This window comes from Artibeus jamaicensis, unplaced genomic scaffold (genome assembly GCF_021234435.1).
Source record: "Artibeus jamaicensis isolate MK-2021 breed Jamaican fruit bat unplaced genomic scaffold, CSHL_Jam_final scaffold_1019, whole genome shotgun sequence".
NCBI classification, from domain to species: Eukaryota; Metazoa; Chordata; class Mammalia; order Chiroptera; family Phyllostomidae; genus Artibeus; species Artibeus jamaicensis.
The window spans coordinates 2,555,758-2,580,886 of NW_026522025.1; the positions used below are offsets into that span (position 1 = coordinate 2,555,758).

The 25,129-nt window shown below is 37.1% G+C and overlaps 1 protein-coding gene across 4 annotated transcripts in view; it reads right to left on the minus strand.

Annotated features, from left to right (window-relative positions):
• The window catches only part of EPS15 (epidermal growth factor receptor pathway substrate 15), a 122,962-nt gene that overhangs the window by 46,247 nt on the left and 51,586 nt on the right, over positions 1-25,129 (minus strand). For all 4 annotated transcript variants that reach the window (XM_053655451.1, XM_053655452.1, XM_053655450.1 and 1 more), the window contains 5 exons: positions 19,470-19,559; positions 18,362-18,507; positions 16,438-16,594; positions 13,034-13,119; positions 916-988 (listed from right to left, as the gene is read on the minus strand). In XM_053655451.1, coding sequence (XP_053511426.1) covers positions 916-988; positions 13,034-13,119; positions 16,438-16,594; positions 18,362-18,507; positions 19,470-19,559 — 552 coding nt within the window. The remainder of the gene's footprint in view (positions 1-915; positions 989-13,033; positions 13,120-16,437; positions 16,595-18,361; positions 18,508-19,469; positions 19,560-25,129) is intronic.

Here is a 25,129-nt window from a genome sequence, read left to right on the forward strand (position 1 = left end):
TGTCCCACATCAAAACAAAACAATGCATCTAACAATTTAGAGCTTTCACCCATTTAAAACTGGGTAAAGCAGGGAAGTCAAACATACAAGTAACATGTTAAGAAATGCCCATCCAGGAGCTCTTGCTGGCAGCTGCTCCCAGTGCTTTCACACCCAACCCCCTGTAGGCACTGGTGCAGCATCCAGGGAACGTGCCCCAGGAACAGTCACATGCAGTGCTCACGGTTCTAACGGCAACACTGCCCGGTCTTCTGCATTTTTAATGTTTAAAATAACCTTTTTGTGTCATTTCCCAATCAGAAACTGAAGTTTTATTGTCTTTTCTAGTTTGTTTGTAAAATGAAGCTACTTAACACAGCACCTAGTGAAAAGAATCAAGTCCCTTTATGCCAAAGTTTAAGATATCCTGGCTACTAAGCAACTTATAAAATACTATTTTAAATTATTCCATATCATTTCCTCCTACCAGTATCATGAGAAATAGTCCTTTAAAATACTAGGTCTCCTAGCTAACAAAAATCTCACGCCTATGAAAAAGCAATTTGCATTTTCATGATGATGATGATGATGATAAGTTCACTCATTTAATTTTACTTGGGTAATACTATTTATACTGCAAGTCATTCAAACTTACTTTTAATGATATAATATGCAGGTAAATATCTTTAAAATACTTTCAAAACTAGAAATTTATGATGAAAAATACTGCTTTCTCATTGCAGTGTGATCTCTGCAGGCCAGAATTCAGAGAAAAATAGTCATTTTACAAAAGACAACTATTTATATCACAAATGTATTCAGTATTCCTTGATCTATTCACCAATACCACAATCATTACATAGTAGATGACCCTATACCTTTAAAATAAATTCTCCTAAGTCAGAAATGGAATACTGAATTTCACAGCTCACGTACCTGAACCTCGCTTGTTCTCTGTTTAAGAATATCTTCTTTCTCCTTAAGGTCCTGCTCCACATTATTCTTTTCCCTAGAAGACCAGCAAACAATGCAAGAATATTTGAGAACATCAGCTACAGCCGGTATGGTTATCCATCCTCCTAATCCTGAATCGCTTTTTAAATACATAGTGAAACATTCAATTTTTAAATGAAGGGCAGGTTTTTCTACCCTCTTTTAATTATTTATGCAACAGAAATCAATATAAAGCTCTGATTGTAAAAAAAATATCAAATCTCTTTCTCACTAAAATGTGGTGAAAAGAGAATAGATTAAAAAAGGGAGAGGAGAAAAATAATCAATGAAACATTCAGGTTTCTCTGATCTCACTGTTGCTATGGAAATGCAGTCCAATGAAAATTGCTGGTGAAAAAAAGGAGGGGTTGCATCAGCTCTGTAACCTTAACCCTTAAGTACCACTGTTAAATTAAATGAAAATGGCTAATGGAAACAGTCAAATATTAACATTTACTGAAGTGTTAATGTCCCCTTAAATCACTGGTGTGTACCAATTTGAGAATGAAATATAGAGAAAATGGAAAGGACTGCCAATACACAGGCCATTTGCTCTAGCAAGTATATCTACTAAAAAAAGCTATTTTAGATCACTGATCAATCCCAACTGATCAAATATAAAAAACAATGTGGCATTAGCACTTATCTTTCTATTCTTCAGATGAAACATGCTAGGATCCCCTTTTACTTTGAAACATCAGTATTTAAATTCATACATTGTCCGTTAAGAGTGGGATTCTTAATACATGAATCCTAAGTAATCTTAGATTCAGAATTACAAAATGAAGCTATTTCTTTTGATATAATCAATTTAACTGCTATTTGTACTCAAATCACACACACACTGCTTGCTCCCTTCACTTTCTTATCTCCGAAATGAGAGAAAAAGCCATAGAATTCTGCAGTGAGACATTTTTGGAGTGAGGGGAGAGGTTAAAAAAGGCAACATGAAGAAGAGAGGAAGAAGGCATTCAAGAAGTCCTCCAGACTAGCACTGCAGAGCTGCCCATGGTGCTTCCTGACTGTATTCAGTTCCATCTCAGACACCAGGTCAGGCTCCATTAGACTGTAGCATACAGGAAAGTGAGAAAAGAAGACACTTAAGGGGAAAGTACATTCTACATTTATATTTCTCACCTTTTTGAGGTGAGATTTTAAATGTAGACAAAACTCAACTGTTTTGGATATGTAGGTACAATGTTTTTAAGATCTGCATGGGAGGAAAAAAGCACAAGAATAAAGGTATATGTGTACTAATACTTTTAAACACTGGAGATGGCCAAGGAGCTCACTAACTGTTTCTCAGATGGGTCGCCATGTGGGTCATGATGTTGCTGAGATTTTCAACAGTCTCTTAACATATGAATCAGTGTGGCAGCCTGTTCCTCTCATACCTCAATCTATTTATTATGCAAAGGTCAACCTTATAACCAATCCTTATACAATTATGTGGAGTTGAAAAATAGAAAAACACAGGAAGAAAAATCTAAATATGCCCTACAAATTCTGCCAGCTCAATCTTCGAAATTTTTTCTTTCCCCCATATACGAGCAGAAGAGTGTTCTCAGTCTGGCTGCAGCATGTCAGAGATGAGTCACATGAGAAATAGCCCCTCCCCCCACCCCAGATCCTCAGAGGCAATCCACACAAGGTCAATCAATATCAGTTCAGCTCCTGGTTTCTGATAGTACATAACAACAATAGAAAGCATTACATGGTACCATAGATCAGCATTACAAACACTAATGTCTGTTGGTACTCAACCCCTTCTGCTCCGCTGTTAACCGTTTTACTGGCTGTGTCTGCTGAGAAGATCAAGTGCACGTGCACAGAAACAGGACGGCAGGAAGGCAGCAGGCTGACACACGAATGGGAGAGCAAAAGAAAGCAGCTCACTTGGTGAAAAAGAAAAACAATACAAAGGGCTCTCAGCTCTAACAAGCAAACACAGTCTATGTTTGGGAGAAATGAAGGATGCTTAGAAAGTACAAATTTCTCTTTATAAATTTTGGGTGTAGGAGGAGTGGGGAACAGTGGTAATGTCTACAAACATATCTTGAAAACAACTCCTAACTAAATAAAATATAGGAATCTTGAGACATTAATTTCTTAGTACTGAAATCAAATTTAACTTTTGATCTACTTTTATCTAGTAAAATTCTGGTTTCATAATTCCTTTTATTATTTAAACCAAGTAGTATAACATATATTCCTAAACAGAAAACTTGAAAAAATTGCTAGCCATATTGCTTTCTATAAAAAATATAACTGAAATTCTGTCCTGAAAATCAGACTGACAATCAAATAATTTCCTTATTGACTTATATTATAATTACAGAGATGCCAAACTGTTATTCTGTAGTATTCCATAGACTTTTAACCCCTAGCAGGGGTGTCCAACCTTCTGGCGTCTCTGCACCACACCAGAAGAAAAAAGAATTGACTTGGGCCACATATTAAATACATTGCCACACACACTCACAAAACAATCTCATAATGTTTTAAGCACATTTACAAATCTGTGTTGGGAAGCACTCACGGCCATCCTGTGCTGTGAGCGGCCCACAGGCCACAGGCTGGACACCCCTGCTAGCTATCCTTCTCATTCTAGGCAAGTAAAAATATCTTAACACAGTTAGGTGCACTAAAGGTGCTTGGCCATAGTTCCTACATTTTACTCTTTTTCAAATTAACACATTTTTCTTTCCTTTTAAAAGAGACTTTATTTATTTATTTTTAGAGAGAGAGGAAGGGATGGAGAGAAACACTGACGTGTGAGAGATACATCGACCAGTTGCCTCTTGAATGCCTCCAACTGGGGACCTGGCCCACAACCGAGGCATGTGCCCCGACTGGAAACTGAACCAGTGACATTTCAGTGCACAGGCTGGTGCTCAATCCACTGAGCCACACCCACCAGGGCTCAAATTCACACATATTTTTCTAAAAGTGATGGGTGCATAACTTAACGCAAAGCATTCTGTTTAATATTAGTGATTTAAAATTTTAATTATTTTCAAGATTCTGCACCACAATAATATTTACATGTTATATTTACATGCAGTTTCCTAAGAAGTCTACCAATATATGTGGATAAGACAGACATAAGATACATTTCAAATATAGGTAATATGAGCATTTTTCCCAGAGTAGTACTCAACTTGGATGTCATGACAGGAAAACTACTGCCTTCACCTTAGTAAATCCCAGAAAAAGGAAATGAAATGATCCTACACACTCTCTTAGACTGTGCACTTCAAGATGCTGGTACAACCTGAGAGATCCAAGAATACCAAAGCCATACAGAAAGACCAGAGATAGAGCTCCTTGGTGTTCTGAAGGCTGACTGTTCTGACTGTGGAAACTAGTGTCTGAACCAGCAAGGAAAGTAAAGCCCAAGCGAGGCTTCTGAAGTCTGAAGTAGGTAACTATATAAACCTACTATCAAGCAGTTGAAAACTACCCACAAGGACAGTCAGCCTGAGGACCCTGAGTTCCTGCAATTCACTTCCATTTCCCCAGGCTCTATTTATGGGGAGGAGAGAATGAGCCATCTTCCTTAATTTTTACATAATACCAATCTTTTCAGAAAAAAATAGGATTAAATCACCTTTAAAGTCCTTTCAGATACAGTTTTATGTCTTTTTTCCTAAACAGAAGCATCTATTATTTCCCAACTGGAAAACAATAAAAACTGGAAACAAACTGATAACTAGAAAGTTGTGAAAAACATGAAGTTATGTTTTTCCATCCTAAGACTTATTATATAACACTAAAGTGCCGATGAATCTAACAAGCAAACACACACAAAAGCACGCTGTTGTCATTATGTTGTCTTCAATGAGGCGTGTGGGTTTTATGGAAAGAAAAATGGGATTAAAACTGGAGAATTGGAAACCTAATCTGGCTCTCCAGTGAAATAGTTCTGTTGACTCTAAATCAAGTCACATAAACTTGCATTTTCCTATTTTTCATTATACAGATGCTAATATCTCTACTATCTTAAGATATGCAAGGCAAAATGTACAAGATGGCATGTAATTAGGGAAAAAGGTAGTCTTCCAGCCTATGTTTTGGCTGCTTTTTACTTATACTAACATTACTTATCATTTTAAATAACATTGACAGAATAATTTCTAAACTGGTTAAAAGGAATTATGAGTTACAAAACAGTTTCAAAATGATCTAATACACAGGGGCTATGTAATCACTGAAATCTCTACCCCCCAAAATCTTGTCTACATATTAACAATAATCCAACTCTCTACTATTAGAAATTCATTATATGGTTTTCTTTTCCTTTTCTTTTATAATTTTTTATTATATGTTTTTCAAAGTGTAAAACTTGGAGTAAAATAGTCCAGAATTCAAATGCTAGCTCCATCACAGGATGTAATATCTCGTTGTAAAAACCATCAGGGATTCTGTCCACCTGGGAGAGTCCACTAGACACCCAAGTGTACTCTTAAATGGCCAACGCACCCTGGACTCTGGTGCAGGGAGGGCAGATTGCAACCAACTAAAGTCCTGCAAAGACAGACTGGGTTGCACAGCTCCAGGGAGAGAGCTGAAGGGACAGCCACCAGGGTCCCTCTGCTGAGTCCCTCTCCCACACCACCATCAGATGCCATCTTCCCTGGATCAAGCACTCCCCTTTAAACTGCACGTGCTTGGAGAAATACAACAGCCCTACCCTCCCAACTCCCTGTCACCAGCCCTGCCTAGCTCATGCCTTTGGGAGGAGTCACCAAAAAAACAAACAATCCAATTAAAAAGTGGGCAGAGGAACTAAATAGACAATTCTCCAAAGAGGACATACAGAAACCAATAGGCACATGAAGAGATACTCCAAGTCACTATCATTAGAGAAATGCAAATTAAAACCACAAAGAGATTACCACTTCACACCTGTCAGAATGGCTATCATCAATAAATCCACAAACATGTGATGGTGAGGATATGAAGAAAGAGAATGTTCATGCAGAACTGGTAAGAATGCAGACTGGTGTAGCCACTATGAAAAACAGTATGGGTGGTCCTCAAAAATTAAAAATGGAACTGTCTTCTGACCCAGCAACTCCATTTCTGGGTATATAGCCAAATAAACCCAAAACAGTACTTTGAAAGAATATGTGGACCCCTATGTTCATCGGCACATTATTTATAATAGCTAAGATATGGAAGCAATCCAAGTACCCATCAGGTGGATAAAAGAATTGTAGTACATATATACATGCATATTACTCAGCCATAAAAAAGAATGAAATCTTACCATTTGTGATAGCATGGATAGACCTAGAGGGTATTACGCAAAGTGAGGTAAGTCAGTCAAAGACAAATACCATATGATTTCACTTATACTAGGAATCTAAAGAACAGAATGAACAAACAAAATTGAAACAGACTCAGAGACAGACAACAGACTGATGGTTCCCAAAGGAGAGTGAATGAAAAAGGTGAAGGTTAGATTAAAAAGACAAATTGGTAGTTACAAAATAGCCATGGGGTTATAAAGTACAGCCTAGGGAATATAGTCAATAGTATTGTAATAACTGTGTATGGTGCCAGGTGAGTCCTAAAAATACTGGAACACCTTGTAAAGCATATGATTATCTAACCACTATGCTATATACCTGAAAGTAACACAAAATAACAGTGAATATAAAAGGTAATTGAAAAATTAAACGAATTTAAATGAAGAAATTAAGATGTTCCCGGATAAAAGTAAGTGACTTCATTACCATTAAACCCATGCTACCACAAAAGCTAAAGGAAGTCTTTCAGGCTGAAATAAAAGGATGCTACTAGACAGTAACTCAAAGCCACATGAAGATATAAAGATCTCAGAGGTTTTAAATGTTGCACCACTTTATGTGAAACTGAATTAAATTGCTTCCTTATTACCAAATGCACACTACAACCTTATGCTTCAATAACTCAATCAGTAACACCATTCTTGAGGCAATCATGATCCAGACCTTCTGTATCAGTACCACAGATCTCTACAGGGCCAGAAACAGATTAGGTAGGATTATATAAACAAAAGAGCTCCAGATTCAATAATATAAGCAATGCTTTCCCCAGAGCTAATACCTTCTAAAGGCATCTGAACTGAATTAAACTAAAAACATAATTAAAACAAATTGAAACTATATGTTAACACTGCCTTAAATATATATGTGTGTGTATATATATTTTTATATTTTTAAATCAAATATAATTGAGGTAGAGATCTATATATTTAGGAATATAGATCCTGGATACATAGTTCCTGTTTCTCTTCAACTAGGGAAAGAGTGCTCATTCAGCTATTCCAGCCAATGTTTGCCGAGTACCTACTCAGTCAGGGCTGTGCTCTAAGTGATGAGCTGGTATTAGGGATGATGATGACAAAGGGGATGACGATTACTAACATGTATTGAGAATGTCCCATGTTCCAAGAACTGACCCGGTATTGTATATGGTATTATTCATATCTGTACTTTACGATGAAGAAACTCAAGTGCAAATAATTAACTAAGTCACTTGTCTAAGTCATGTCAGGCATCAAACTGGGCAATCTGGTTAGAAAGCCCAGACTCTGAAATATTACACTATATTTGCTTTAATACAAATTAGAGACATTCTGTGTTATCACACAGAGCTCAGAGCCTATTGTGGAAAGAAATATAACCCAATATTGTTAAGTGTTCTGAGAGAAGGAAATTGAGTGTTCTCTGAGCTGAGATAGATATCAGGGAAGGCTTCCTAGAAAAGAAGACTTATCCATTCCTCATCTGAAAAACAGATAAAACTACTTACACTTTAACAACACTGCAAGAACTAAGTAAGAGAATTTATATAAAGCAGGCACAGCACAATGCCTAATAACCATTACTGTAATTATCTATCCCATTTACTGGCCCCAGACCAGGATAACAACTGGCCTGACAGGATGTAGCTTTTACTTCCTGATATTCTTGCTAAAAGGACAGAGACAGGAAGGAAGAAGAAGCTGGTAGAAGACAAACAAATGTTAACTGCTGCTCAGCATAATTCACCACCACCACACTGAGTGAGTGAAGCAATTTCTCAGTACATTTTGCCTTATCACTGCCAAGTGGGCCACTTAACTTTCAGAGGAAGGGTTCTTGAAACTGGTTTCATGGATAGTTTTTAAGGGCCTGAGAACTCCTGAAATAAATGCAAAATGGTGTACACAGATACACATTTTTTTCCTGGGTGAAGTATAACAGTCTTCATCAGATTTTCAAAAGACCTCCTTGACACAAAAACAGTCAAAATATGAAAAATCAGACCACTAACCTCATTCTCTGTGAAGATTAAAAATCCTCTTGTCAACAAAATCCTCTACTATATCTTCAAAAATAAACTGTTACTGAGTTGTTCTGCTTTATTTCATCATTTAACATATGGCCTCCAGAGTGCCATAAACTGCAGGAATTAAATATGGGAAATATTCTAATATTTATAACATACTCTGACTTCTTCATTCAACCAACTAACCAACCTGAGATTCTATGGTTTCAGGCAACGTGTGTGTCGATTTGTTAATCTATGTAAATGAATACAACACAGCTCTGGACCAGTTCAGATTTTTTTAATGCGTATTTTTAAAAAGACCACAATAAAATGTCGTGAGTAGTATTATAAAACACTAAAGTCTCTAGAAGTAGAAAGGAAAAGATCAATGAGCAATCAACCTTTCAGAGGTCTGACTAAGGAGATGGTATTTAAGCTGAACCTTGAAGCATGAGTGAAAGTTTGTAAGGCAACAGGTGTCTCAGGCAAAGGGGAACAGTAGAATCAAAGGCAAAGAAGCATTAAAAAGCATTGGCATACTGAGGTGAGAGGTAATAAACCTACTCATCATGTGGCTGGAGAAAAGGCATAAAACTGAAATAGATTAGAGCACTATCTGAACTCTGAGAGTACAAGAGCAAACATACTGTGTCTACTCTCAAGGAAGTTTACAGTGCTATCAGGGGATGATTCCACTTTATTGTGGGAGGTGGCTAAGACAGAATAATGATCAAGATGCCAAGGAAACACCACAAGGGAAGAACCTTTATGCCATACTCAGAAAAGTGAACTGGATCTAGTTGGGAATGGGGAATCACCAAGGGATCTGAGTTGTTCTTCATGCATCAAGTGCAGGTAGGATGGTCCAGAAGCTCAAGGCAGAGAGTTAATTAGGTTGTAACAGTGATGCAGATAAGAGATAAATGCTAAAAAGAAGACAAAAACAGAAGAAAAAAGGGACAGATTTCAACAGTGAGTCAATTATTTTCTCATCTATTACATAAGCTAAGCATTAGGGTTACAACGGTGAATAAGCAAATAGTTCTTATGCTTAAAGAAAGTCCATAGTCTACTTTTATTTTGCCAAACAAAATAGACAATTAGAATAAAGCACAGTAAGTGTTATGACAAGTGTAAATATAAAAACGATGTACAATAGGCTATTACATAAGATTTGACAGGTACAGGGTTGGGACATAAAGTAGTCAGAGAAGGCTTCCCCTTCTGGAGGAAATAATATCTAAGGTGAAATATGAAGGATGGGGAGTTAATCAGGCAAAGAAGATGAGAAGGTAGGAATGATTTCAAGAAACATTTCAAAGATAGGAGAATAATGATGAAAGCGAGAAACAATCTCAGGTTTGTAGCCCGAGTGATTAGATGAACAGTGATACCATTGAGAAAGGGAAATAAAAGAGACAAAGACAGTGGACAGGGAAAGATTAGAAAGCCATGTCCTACTGGACATTCAAATGAAAACACTGTTAGGCAATTAAAAATATAGGTCTCGAGCTCAGGTGAGAGATGTAGGTATTTGCTAAGATTATTATATTACAATCATTGCTTTTCCTTCTTTGAGTTAAAAATGTCATACTGCCCTGGCTGGTGCAGCTCAGTGGACTGAGGGCAGGCTGCGAACCAAGGGGTCACCAGTTTGATTCCCAGTCAGGGCACATGCCTGGGTTGTGGGCCAGGTCCCCAGTGGGGGCCCACGTGAGAGGCAACCACACATTGATGTTTCTCTCCCTCTCTTTCTCCTTCCCCTCCCCTCTCTAAAAAACACACAAGCCCCCCCAAAATATATATCATACTAATTTAGTCTGACCGATGTATTTAAATCCCTACATAGCAAAAGTTAAAGGAATTAGTGACCTAATACATTTATAAAACCGAATTTTAACAATCAATTTTAGCATGGGTACATCAGTCTCATTATGACGTTAATGGAGTTGACAAATGATGGAAGTTTGCCTACATTGTAGATCTCACATAAATAAAAGCCTAGGGAAAGTATTTTCACAAATGTCAAATCACATATAAATGTACTGCACATTTATAAAATATGACTACAACCTAAAACCTAACAAGGCCTTGGAGGTCTATCATTTTCTTAACTAAAACAGTCACGAAATGTTAGATATGTGCGTTTTATGTTAGCTGTGATTCACTAAACGAGCCAGCCTCCAGTACAATTTAACGTTAAGATTTCTAGAAGTTAATGAAATCTCAACTGACCAAAGTAACTAAGAATTGCAAATGTTTGCAGTGGCAAGAACATTTTATGTATGATACTCTACTTCCTATTAAAACTCACAACAGAATATTTTACGTGTTAAATAATGACTGGTGAACTCAAGCATGTCCTAGAACATTGGGGTATGTGTCCATTTTCATAGGCCTGAGAGGCATAAAAGACGAGTATTTTCAAATCTAATAACTATTTAGTGTACATTACATAAAAGGCAAAAAATGTTAATGGACTATGTGAAAATGAAAAATCTACACACCATTCCAGACTCAGTAATCAAATGTTTACTTCTCCTATTCTGAACCAAAGTAAATGTTTTTAAATCTTAGTTAGAGTGACACTTATATAATAGAAAGAAAACAGATGTAGAACTTACACAACCTGGTTTAGGCACCAGCCAGCATAGTTGCTGACTTGATATGTGACTTTGGGTTTGATTTTTTTTCCCATGATTAAGAAAGTGGGACTACATGATATTCAAGGGGTTTTTGTTCTGCTTTGTTTTTACTTTCTAGGATTCCAATATTAGAGGCTTCATGTAATAGGCAAGGGCCAATTTCTGAACAGAAAACAAGAATTTGGTAGGTATGCTTAAAACTAAGCAAAGACATTCAAAAAAGTACCCAGAATAAGTTTACAGAATATCAAGTAATATTATTTAAAGATGCTGATCACTGAAATTACTGGTGACTTAAAGCCACACTGTCTTCAGCTGACATCCACCTCTCCAGAATCCATTTCTCTCTCTTGCAGACTTTTCACATGGGAATTCCCTCTCCAACTCATGTGGTGTCGGTGGCAAACCACTACCCACCACTCTCAGGACAGAGTTTGTGAAAAATCAAACTATATACATCCCTGGCTACTGATTGTTTCAGGCTAAGCAGGACCCTAAGCCAGCCCAGTCAGGCTGAACGTTAGGACTTGTGCAGGAACTGCCAGAAGACAGGCACTCCACCAGATTAGACTGTAAGTGCTTGAGGCTGGGAGGGCTACGGCCACCTTGACAACATAATCAGAAAATCCATCTGAGAATGGATCAAGGCAGTAGAAATGGAAACCAGAAATGGAGAGAGCAAGAGAACTGATTATATGATTTGAGTCCCAGTATAAAGCTACATCTTAAGTCACCACTACCTCTAAGAGGTCCTAGTTTCACAAGTCAACAAATTCGCTCCCACTTAAGTTTGCCTGGGTTGAGTTCCCTCTTGCAATGGGAAAAAAAAAAATCACAACCAAGTTTCTCTGCTGCAATCTCAATATAGTCTCATGGATGAGGAAAGATCATTACCAAGTTCTTGCCATATGGTCCAGGTAAATTACTTAATTCCCTTATGTCTAAATACCATCAATAAAATTAAGTATCAGTCATTATCTGCATCGAAGTATTGTTAAGGTAAAGAAGAAGGGGGCTTGTGTAAATGCAGTGATATTTAAATATAATATGCCTTATCGATGGAAAAAGTCTCACTTTTAAAAAAGTAATTTTAGCCTTGGCTGCTGTGGATCCACTGGCTGGAGCAATGTCTTATAAATCGAAAGGTCGTACGTTTGATTCCCAGGCAGGGCACAGCCTAAGTTGCAGGTTTGTTCCTGGGCTGGGTGTGTATGGGAAGCAACCAATTGATGTTTCTCTCTCACATGGATGTTTCTCTCTTTCTCTCTCCCTAACTCCCTTCCTCTCTTTCTATAAAAAATTAATTGGCATGTCCTCGGGTAAGGATTTAAACAAAAGTAATTTTAGGAGGTTATTTTTACAATGAGTATTACCATAAAGTTTCCAAGGAAAAAGGAAATTAAGGAAATATCAATAGTACCTGCTGTAATTAGAATCAAACCTAATTGTATTCAAGTCTGTTCTACAGGGTACCTATGCAAAGAAAAAAGATTTTACTCCAAATCCAGTAGTCCTGGGATTAGGTATTGGTTCTACAGTTGACAGATTTGCATGACTTTCACCAAAATAACCTCTCGAAGCATCTAAACTCCTAACCTATAAAACAGAAGCAATAAGTATCTATCTCAAGCCATAGGCTTTTGAGAGGATCAAATGGGATAGCAACTACGACAGCTCTTGGCAGGGTCTCTGCATTCAATACTCCTTCCACAGAGTGGAACACAAGCTAGCTTATAATTCACTTCCTTAATAAACTGTACTCTTAAACATTTTTCTAGTATGTTATTCAAATATCTAAAGTTAGAAGAACACTATATTTCATTCATCCTAAGACACAAATTTTTCGCTGTATGAAATCAAATAGTATCTAACAGTTCATGGCAAGCCATTGTTTATTTGGCTTTTTTTACTGAATTTTCTTTTTTTTAGTCGTACAGAGGAAAACAGTGCCTCCTACAATTAAAGGCTGCCTGAGACTTGATGAAATAAGGTATACCAATTCCCAATTGAAGAACCATGGTACTTAACCAAGTAAAGCAGTATTTACTAAGAAAGAGAAGAAAGAGAGAGAAAAGTTTTTATATAGTCAGCTGTAATAATTTTACTTTACATACCTCTGCAGGTCAACTAGTTCATTGTTAAGGGTATCTAGCTCCTTAATAGCAGAGAAGTCTGCAACAGGACTTGATCCTATGATGTTCTAAAAACAAAAGTTCACAATTATACATTATTACTCTAAAATTATATATGCCAAAGCATTTAAAATGTTTAAAAGCACTACACGGATACAGGGTATTACATTTTTTATGGTATTACCAACAATTTTAATTTACTTAAGAACTCTAGTACAATTTTAAATGCACACAGTTATGTACTAAGACATTTTCCCTTAAATTCTCTAAAAGCTATTGTTCTAGATTATGTACCACCACTTCAGATCCCAATGTCTCTGTCACTTGATTCTAGCCTGTCCAGAACTTGTAGTACAGCCAGTATCAGATTTAGAAAGTAATTCCTCCACTGAAGTGTATATTTCTTGTGGAGATGAAAGGTGATTTATCTGTATTTGTTTCATGTGCCATAAAGTACACAAATATTTGTTGAATCTTAGAATTATAATGGTGGTTGATTTTATTCAACAAATGTTTACTTTTGTTAAATACTTTTCATGTCTATTTAAAGTAAAATCAAGTGTGTTCCATAGTAAATATTATTATCACCATATATGAAACTATCTTCATATATCACATCTTTTACCTATGTTTCTCCTTCAATAATGAAGGTGTCAAAATTGGTCTCTGAATGTTACTTGCAGTTAGAAAATCTAGCTAGATTTATTTTGGGCTCTCCTATTTCACTAGCTACATGATCTCCACTGTAAAACAGAAATAATTTCTGCCCTGACCATTTAAAAAATTAAACGAAATAAATAATACATGTGGAGTCACTCTACAAACTTCGTATTTTATACATTTAAGTTATTCTTGTAATTAACTTCCTCAACAGAAGATGCTGTTAGAAGATGGATGGCCCAGCCCTGGCTGGTGTGGCTCAGTGGACTGAGTGCCAGCCTGCCAACCAAAGGGTCACTGGTTCGATTCCTAGGCAGGGACATGCCTGAGTTGTGAGCCAGGTCCTCGGTAGGGGCATGCAAGAGGCAACCACACATTCATGTTTCTCTCCTTCTCTTTCCCTCTGTCTAAAAAATAAATTAATTAAAAAACAAAAAAGATGGATGGCCTCTCAATGAGCTGCTTCCACCTCGGCTCAGTCTCGTTTGTGAAATGACTTCCACAGCTCTCTTATCACTTTAACTCAAAGACAGTGACTCGCATTTGACAGTCATTTACAATAAAAAACATCATTTATGAGAAGAGTGAAACAAACAAGTTTAACCCGAACAAGTTAGAAGGTGACACCACAGATGACTCCAAAGAAGATCACTGTACTGTAGTCGGGGCACAGCTTGTGTCCCTCAACCCGACACACAAGCAAACTCCCACACTGAAGCAATAAAACGCCACCAGGAGACACACAGTACACCTGGTATAAAAGGGCACATACAGAAAAATGTAGTGTGTTCCCTTCTTTCAAAATATGTTCTCACCTTGTTGTGTCCATTACCCCAATATTCCACTCTGGTGATTCTAAGTGGATCCGAGAGCCTTGGGAAGGCAAGTCAGAACACACACAAGGAGCAAGTAACAGGCATGTGACAGAAACATGCTGTTGAGGTATTTTCTCTGCATCGACTTTGCTGCATAAAAAAACCTCTAACTTCAAAACGTATCTTGTAAACCCGAAACTGTAATGCTAAAAAGGCATAAAGTAAACCTCTCACCTTGAGAGAGTAAATAAACTGACAATACAAAAGGCGAAAAGTAGAGTGCTGGAGAAGAGAGAAAATAGTCCAAACTAGAAAAACCACAGAAAGGAAAGCAACATTCAAAAAAGGATTAGTCAAAGCAAAAGAAAAAAAAATGCAGTTCTAAAAAAAAATCAGCTTATAAAAAGAGAGTATTGTACAGACAAAATAAATGCTACTTTCAATTTTTAAGGTTAAAAATTTTGGTTAGATAAGATACAGTGATAAAAATCCCATTTTAATGAATAGCACTGATATCTGACATAAACAGACAGGGGTGACTATGCTCTCTCTAGTGGATAAACTTTAAACAGATCTATAACATTAAAAACTCTGTAGAGCAGATACAACTTGAAGTGTCTACTAATGTCAGAGAGATGTCAATGATCAAACATAATTTGCTTCAGCAAGTTGTCATTATCTGTAATTTGTGTTGGTGGGACACTAAGTGGGTATAAAATGAAGGCAGCAAGGGGGAAAAAGGTCACGTAAGTAAAAGAAAGGGGGACACAACACAGCACTCTGCAACTGCAAGACAGTCATAGCAGAGGACGTCAACGCAGATTTACCACCTTTACCTTTCGGGTGGCACCACTTTTATTTAGCCTTCTCTGTAATTTGGGAAACCCACATCCCACATCACAAGAAATCTCAAAAAACACATAAAATGTTCCCCCCAAAAACTCAAAAGCCAATAACCAAATACTTATTTTATTTTAAAATAAGTAACTTCTGTACCTGGTGGCTGTAAATTTCCATTTAGACAACTTGGAAACAAATCAAATTTTGACTTTTATTAGGTTTGTTTAAATGGGATTTTTAAAACCTATGCGACAAAATTCATGCAAAACCAAAATATCCTATTTGACATTTTACAGAGCGCTTTTCTCGTATCACACATTCGACAATTCCTATAACGCTGACGAGTCACCACAGCAATGATTACTTTATAGGTCACAAGAAATTTAAAGATTCAGAGTATGCATTCTTAACAGCAAATAGCCACTTAGAGTATGCAACTCCGATGCACTATATACTTGGAAGAATTTCTAGAGGAGAAAAGAAGAATCCAGGCACAACCAACGGAGCTGATGGCCCCAAACCAAAAGCAGAACTTCTTTCTAGCTGCACAGGTATAAAATTCAGCTGTGTGCTCAGGGACAGAGGGTCACTGACATGGCAAAAACCACACAGTTTTGACATAAAGTTTTTCTTGTGTTTTTTTTTTAATTTAAAACTGATACAAGCAATTATAATCTCCTTGATTTTGTTTTCAAATTTGTATTATTTTTCGTAAGAGTGAATCATCAAATGAAACAATAATTCTTATGAATTTCGTTTAAATTTTATACCCTATTTATAAAAATTAATCCAAAAATCCAGGAGGCGGAAAAAAGACCACATTTTCCCAATTTTGAGACTAGAAATGTGGCTGCCATGTGTAATGCATGACAGGGTAAACAAGGGACAGCTCAAACATGTCACACATGCATCCAGCATATTTATAGTCACAAACCAAACCAGGAACAGTGTACGGCTCTGCTCCTAGCCAGATACACTGTCCCACTATTCCGTCCAAATCAAGTCTGTCATCTAACACAGCACTCGTTCCTTTCTGTTAATGCATTTAGGTTTTCTTTTAAGTTGTCTTACCTTTTGTAAACTGGCCCTGTCTGATGGTGGAATCATCTCAGGAGTGAGAATGTGAGGAGGATCAATACCCTTTAGTAACTTCTGATTGATTAGGTGAAAAGCTAAAGCAAACTGATCCTTTGAAAGCTTCCCACAGTCCTTTGTATCACACAATGCCCTGTACAAATACAGAATATATAAATGCCATAACCACCACTCTAAAAATCTAATATGATTATATAGCTTTTTTTAAATGATCACTTAAATTTAAAAAGTCATACTAATTTGTGGCTTGCCCAAAACTCAATCCAGTGTTAGAAGCAAGAGATCAAAAAAGATAAAGACTAACAGAACATTCATCCTGGTGCTGAGCAGGGGCCTCTGATCTGGGTTTGTTTTGTACTTTTTATCAATTTTCATAGCCATCATTGATCAAGAGTTATAGTGGACCAAAGAATCCCAACAATGTCTACTCCCAAAATTTCATCTAGAGTGCTTTTCTCGTAACACACATTTGACAATTCCTATAACGCTGAAGAGTCACCACAGCAATGATTGCTTTATATGTCACAAGAAATTTAAAGATTCAGAGTATGCATTCTTAACAGCAAATAGCCACTAGAGTATGCAAATCCAATGCACTATATAAAAATTTCAACATTTCAAAATTAAAAGATGTAAAAAATTTTAAATCCCAAATTTTCAACATTAAAAGATGTAAAAAAATGAAACCTAAGTTTCAACAAATTTGGCTCATTAATGGCATTAGTTAAATTCTGAAACAAGCAAAAATTTCCATGTCAGCTTGCTTCTGCAACTCTTGGAGTGGGAGGATATGAGGATGTCAAAGCAGAAACAGCAGCTGCAAATGGAGATCACATGTGAAGAAAGAGCAACAATCTGGAAAGCTTTACAACGTCATTTGAAGGAAAACAGCAAATCTTTTATTCTATTTTCTTCTTCTTCTTTTTTTTAAGGTTAGCTTTCTGAAGTTCTGATCTGTCTGATTCAGTGAAAACCAGTATGGCCCAACAGGGAGACTATAGGTTACAGTGTCAAAGAAACCCTGAATTCCAGCTTTTCTACTTATTCTTGTGATCTTAGCCAAACTGTCTAGCCTCTCCAAGCCTTAGTTTCTTCATCTGTAAAGCGGAGAAAACACCCACCTTGCAAGATTACTGTGAGAGTTAAAGACAAAGTATGTAAAAAGTGTGGGCATAATGCCACACTCCTAACAGCTGTCATACAGCGACCCCAGGCACTCAAAAGTGGCAGCTATTATTAGCTATGCATATAAACTTCCCAGTCCTGGGTTCTCGTCCCTTTGTTCTTTTCTAAGTTTCTTTGCAACTATGTGGTTCCACTTCTAATGGTTGGTTCCCCTTGAAAACCTCAAGTTAACCTCTGCCACAGTCACATGGGTTGGCAGCTGGCACACTCTAAAGCATGTTCATGTACATTATCTCACTGAATGTGAAATTCATGGAAGACATTAAGGCTTGTCTTTTTTAAGGACCGAGAATGTAATTCATATGCGAAGATATAAAAGTGTGTGTGTGTGTGCATGCATATATATATATACATATATGCCATATATATATATACACCTTATAGAGTTATACAAATATGCCTTGAAGACAGTTCAAATTTCAGATTTTGGATTCTCCCTTAAAATTTTAAGTTTGATGAACTGATATAAATAGATGCTGCATTGTAACATTCTAATAACAATTAATTGACATTGTCAATCTTATAAAACTTTAGGTAACCCATTCCTAAGCTTCTGTCCATTATCCAGAAGAAATCTTCAGTTTTAAATTTTTCAATAAAGAATGCTGAAACAAAAAGTTTTGTATTTACAAATGCCTAAAAGTAAGAATGCACAAAACCAGATTTTGATTCAAAACCATATTTGATTTTTAAATCGATTTAAATGAAGTCTTACCAAATATGGGCTAGTAAAGCAGAAGGTAAACCCGTCTTCAGAAAGATTTCACGGACTTCCAATCCAGACACAAACCCATCATTATCTTTATCAGTTTTCAGGAAGATGTCATCATATTTAGCTTTCTCTGCAGGTGACACAACCCACTGCAGGGGAAAATGTGTATATATATAAATACATATAATTTCTGCCAAAGTGAAACAAACTTTGAAGTGATTTCTCTCAACCCATGACAGCATCTGTCACAAATTCTGAGCAATTCTAGCCCCCACTGACTACTATCTACAGCAACAGTGCATCATTTTCATCATACCCCCAACCAAAATGCTGTGGTAAAGAGAAAATTACAGAAGAAAAATATAGGTCAGTGGGACTATAAAGATGCCCATTTCACTTTTTTCCTTTTTAAGTAATGAATAAATCTGAACACAGTTAACTCTTGACTTCTGAATGACCACATGAATATGGGTTGGGAGAGTCTGTTTAAACAAAATATTCAGATAATTCTCAGCCTCCAATTTTTAGTTTCATTCAGCATTGTTAACTATGGCCAAATTGGCTGGTTTGCATAGCCTATCATTATTTTCCTTTTTTCAACCTAACAAAAAGCAAGCCGGAGGGGGAAAAAGGTCTTGGATAGCCCAAAATTGGATAATCTGTACCCAAAGAATCAAGAGTTAACTGGAAATTAAACAAACAAAACACCTGTTAACTAGTTAGGGCAAGCATGCCAGATTAGCATGGAGCATCTGCTACTTGCAACTTTAATTCTAGGTAGATCAAGGCAAAGCCAATGAACCATCCACATCACCTAAGTAAAGCCAAATGCAGAAGGATTATCTATTTTCTCTAGGACATCGTGTTATGCAGATTCAACCAGAGGGCGCTCTAAATCTTGATCCCTTTGACTGCTCCTTCTATTTTCATCAAGCAATCAACTGTTAAATGCCATGCATTTTGTTTTTGTTTTTTAAAGTCAACACTGATAAATCTATACCTGTCTCAATGGTGCTTTGGTAGGTAAAATGCCTACACGTGGTAAGGAGTGGTAAGATTCCTTGGCTGATGCTGAAGTGGGGATCAACCGCATAGGGCCTGATATACTGACCGTTTTCCTCTTGGAAGGTGGCACCAAGGCTGGAGGCAAGGACATTGGCACAGGTTCTTTCTCCAGTGCACAGTACACCAAAAACATTGCCTTCAAAAGAGATGAACCAGGGTTATATATGTTAAAATCACTAATAACATCCACCCATTGAATTAAATATTGTTCAATAACAAAGTATTTTCAATATGTCTCAAATCCCTTTTTCAAGAAATTGGGCTGGGAAGGAAAGAAAGTGGAAAAGAGGGAGACATGAAAGAAAGGAAGAAGAAAAAGAAATTAAAATAAAGTAAGTTCTTAAGCAATTTTCAGGAAGATATCCCTTAGTAGCAAAATCTTAAACACCCTTCAACAAAAGTTCTTGCAATGCCAAAGGCAAATGACCTGGGGAAAAATATTTGCAAAGAAAAAGCTAATCTCCCTAAATTAAAGTATAAAGAATTCCTAGGAATTAACAGAAAAAAAATATAAAAGGAAAATAAGCAGATTATGAACAGATATTTTACAGGAAATACTATAAATGGTCTTATCCTTTAATACATGCTCACTTTCACTCATACAAAAATACAAGTTAAAATTATATTAAAGTACAATTTTCCACTTAACTGGCAAAAATCCAGAGTTTCATTACACTTCATTAGCTTGATGTAGACAGATACACTGCTAGCGGGAGCTCAAACCGGCACAAAGTCTACGAAGGGCAAATTGGCAACATTTTCCAAACTTACTTCCCCTTTGGCTGAGCAATCACATTTGGAAATCTATCCTGACTTACCTGCTTACATAGGAAACTCTGTATGAAAAAGATTAATTACAGAACTTCCTGTATCAGCACCCAAGTGCTCATCAATAGAAAACTGGTTAAAAAATTATGGTATATCATATAATGAAATACTATGAAACAAAAAAATGCAGGGAAACATTCTATCTCTTAGCTGTGGTGGCATCTTCACATGTACATACAATTATCAAAACTCATCACAATATACACTTAAACTAAATGCAGTTCATTGTATATTAAGTAGTCCTTAATAAAAGTGACCCCCCAAAAATCATAGAGCTGTCTATATGAAAGATCTTTGAGATACACTGTTAAACATGAAAGCAGTACAGTATTAGACAGTATGTATAACTGTGCATACTGTGTTATCTTCTATGGTAAGGGGGTAATAATTACTCAGATTTGTTTATTTTGCATTAAGAAATTCTGCAAGGACAAACCAGAAACTAAGAAACGCGGTTCATCATGGAGTAGGTGTAAACGGAGCAGCTGAGGGCAGTGACAGGACTGAGATTTTCCCACTGAATATTCTCTTATATTGTACTGATTTCTGAACCATGAGAATGTTTTACCACGGTCTTTTATTATTAAATACCTAAAGCCCTTGCACAAACAAGACAACCTACACATAGACAGCATCAGGATATTGCTCATCCTTTGAATTCAAGGCACCTTCCACACTTTCAGAAGATGAAAAATTTCCGTAACTATCTTTACACATATGAAATTACTCAAAGCAACTTGGAACCCCCAGAAAGGTTACAATAACAACTGGAAGGAAGATTTAATACTTCTTAATTTTTTTCTTCCATTAAAAATGACAATTGTTCCTCAAAATAAGTTTGCTTCTAATTCTAAGTTTTGTGGAACTTTCAAATCAATACTTATTGAACACCTAATACAATCCATGATTTCTGTGACTACTAGTATCATTTTACAAATGAAGAAACTGAGGCTAAGTGATGTTAAGTAACTTGTCCAATATTTCTTAAGAGGTGATAGAGTAAGGTTTAAACCAAGATCTTCTGGCTACAAAGCTCTTTTTTTCCAGATTGGATCATCTGTATTAGGAGCACTGTAATTTTACAATACCATGCTCTCTTCTACAAGAAATAAAACCAACCTTTGTCCTGGCTGGGTGGGTCAGTTGGTTGGAATGTCAACCACTAGACCAAAAGGTTGCAGGTTCAATTCCACATCAGAGCACATACCTAGTTTGCAGGTTCGATCCCTGGTCAGGGTACATATAGGAGTCAACTAATTGATGTTTCTCTCTCACATCAATGTTTTTTCTTTCTCTTTCTCAATCTCTCTCTCTCCCCTCTCATTCCTTCCCTCCTTTCCTCTCTCTTAAATCAATAAACATTTAAATTTTTTTATTAAAAATTTTTTATTTTGATATAAAAATGTTTGATATTTTTTAAAAAAAAAAACAACTAACCTTTAACCCATTGGTATCCAAATTGTAATAGGCATCAGAACTACCTGGGCAACTTGATAAAGCACAGATTTCTGGTTCCTCCTCCCAGAATTCTAGAATCAGTAAGGCTGCAATTGGATAGAGAATTTCTAGGAAGTTCCCAGGTGATGCTGATGCTGTTTATTCTGAGACCACATTTAACCATTTAATCCTAACCAACAATTCTCCTTTCCCCATTCACTAGTCAACTTGAAGAATTCAATTTCAGTTTTCTTTCTTTTTTTTCCCCCAATTTCAGTTTTAGAAACATAAATTTTCTATCTCCAAAAGCTTAAGACTCCAAGAAAAAAAAATCTGGCTAGCACACACTTTCAACCAAATATGCAATATATGTAATATTATCAGATTGACACTGAGCTAAAAGAAGAGATTAACGTGAACACTGAAGGTCAGCATTCCTCTCGCTGCAGATGGGAGTCATTTCCTGGAAAAGTGAACACTAGAAGCAAAAAAGGCTATGTCAGCCATCAGCTGCCAATAGACAACACATTTTTTGCATGTTAAAAATATACTACATTATTAATTTCATGTTGCCTTGAAAATAGCTACCTTGAGAAAAGTGTAATTAATTTTTCTACCAACAAAACAGAAAAGTGACTCTGTTTTCTTATAATACTGTGCTGTATCCCAACCAAAGTCTGCCATCAAAACAAATGCTGAAACTAAATCAAATGATGACCATACTCAGCATCTGAAAAACGTCTGGCTGGCAACTAGTTTCTAAACTGAAATGTATTAGCAAATGCATTTACACAGCCTGAGGTAGACACTTAACCAAGAAGCATTTAGAGTATCTTTCTGAAGATTTCAATGTAAAAATACCAAAAATAAACCTAAGCTTACTCCAGGATATCAGAGAAAAGGACAAAGAGAAACTTAAACATAATAAAATTGGTATCATGGATATATTGAAGTCTAAAATATCCTGTACAAAAACATTAGCATATCCAGAGATCATATGTAAAAACAGGTCGTGAACTTGGCAACAAAGAAAATCTTGAGACCCAAGATGGCAGAGGAGTAAGTGGAAGCTACACTAATCTTCTCCCAGGACCAATCTGGAATTACAACTACATTGTAGAGAAATCATCCTAAATAACCAAGTGAACGGTAGCTGGAGACAAGTCTTACAACCACAGTCAGACAGAAGAAGCCACGTCACCACAACATGACTGGCAGGGAATGTGAGATGAGAGAGAGGGCTGACTGGGCTCCCCGGGGCAGCAGCTGAAGTTTCAGAGAAATATTTCAGCAGCTGGGGCAGGGGGTGATGGCACTTCCCCTGAGAAGTGTGGGGTCTAAAATCAAAGCTGGGCTCTCCAGCCCACAGCACCAGAGCTGGGAAATAACACAGAGCTATGAAAAGCAACAAGGTTTCTGTCTGCCAGACGAGACAGCTCGAGATGCAGAGAGCCTCTTAAACAGCCAATGTACAATATTTCATTTGCAGCCACTTATCCAGGGTCCCAGCAGTGGGTCTAGAGATGCTTGAGGAAAATCTGGGGTTGGTGGCTCTTGGGGGGAGAACTGGAGGAACAATCACCAGGATCCCTGTGCTAAGTCATCCCCCATACAGCAGAAGCCATCTTTCTCAGGCAGAGCACTCCCCTCCAAGTGGCACCGGCCTGAGGGAAAGCAACAACCCTACCCAGTGGAGCTTAAGCCTGGCTGTTAAGTACAGCTTGAAGCTACATTACTGATTACTTAACAACTAAGGCAGATCTCAGGGAGCTCTGAGGCCTCAGCTGACCTTTCCCTGGGCAGGGTCCTGCCTTGGTGTGCAGCTTGTTCTTTCTGCACACACCCAGGCTCAGCAGAGGAAGCCACAAGCAGTGGGTCACTGACAGCTCCAGCCCAAATGTCCATCAGTACATGAGTGGATAAAACAACTATAGGACATTTACTTGGCTGTAAAAAAAGAAGAAAATTTTATCCTTTGTGACAGTATGGAGAGACCTGGAGAACATTATACAAAATGAAATAAGCCAGACAGAGAAAGACAAATACCAATGCCTTCACTCATATGTGGAATCTAGTGAACAAACTGAACTAAAAAGGAAAACAAGACAGACTTGTGGAGAGCAAGATGAAGCTAAGGAGGGGAGGTTAGAGATGGAGGGATCAAGCAAAAAAAAAAAAAAGACTCATGGACATGCACAGTGTGGTGATTGCTGGAGGGACAGGGTATAAGAAAACTAAATGGCAATAGAAAAAAATGCAATTAAAAAATAAAGTACAAAAGAAAATCTTAACAAATTTTTTTGAGAGATTTAAAAAAAATCCTCACCTTGAGGATATGTTCACTGATTTGAGAGTGAAAGAGAGAAACATTAATGAGAGAGAGAAACATTAATGTGAAAGAGAAACATCGACTGGCTGCCTCCCATATGCACCCTGACCAGGGATTAGATGTGCAACCTAGTTACTCGCCCTTATCAGCAATAGAACCACAACCTCTGGGTTTACAGGATGATGCTCCAACCAAGTCATCTGGCCAGGGCTACCTAGAGGTTTCAACAACCACATTCTCAAGTCATAATCTAATCAGCTAAAATACATCAAAGGGAAAAAAACCAAACAAACATATTTAAATACTTTAAAAGTAGGAAACATTCCTAAACAGATGACCAAAAAAAAACCACCAAAACTAAAAATTATCTAAAAATTAGTGAAAATAAGAGCACATTTTACCAATATCTGTAAATCCAGCTAAACCTGTATTCAGGGGAAAAAAAGGTCTTTTAAATGCTTTGAATATTAAAGACAAAAAACAAAAGGACTTAGTACTCATTTTCAGAATTTTTTTTATAAAAAGTAAACCAAAAGAAACTAGGAAGGTGAAATTAAGATAAAAGTTGAAAAGAATAAAAGTCAAGACATAAGAGAAAGAATAAACAATCCAAAAGATATCTCTATTAAAAGATCAACAGGGAAAGATAAACTCCAATTAAACAGAAAATGAGAGGAAGAAAAAAACACGTAAGATTTGGAATGATACTTCTGGCCAAGATGGAGGCATAGGTAGACACACTGTGCCTCCTCACACAACCAGAGTAAGAACAACAACAATTTAGAAACAAAAACAACCAGTACTGACAGAAAATTGAACTGTATGGAAGTCCAACAACCAAGGAGTTAAAGTAGACACATTCATCCAGACCAGTAAGAGGGGTGGAGTCGGGTGGCCAGGCAAAGAGGGGTCCCAGCAAAGCAGTGGCTGGCAGACCCAGGCATGCAAGGCAGCGGCTGTCGGACACAGTGAGGTGACAGATTGTGGAGGAGCGTGGTGCACAGGCAGCTGGCAGACTGGGTGGTCCCACATTCACGTGCAGACAAACCAGGTGAAACTGGGGAGCGAGACAGACAGTGCAACCCAGGGTCCCAGTACAGGAAAATAAAGCC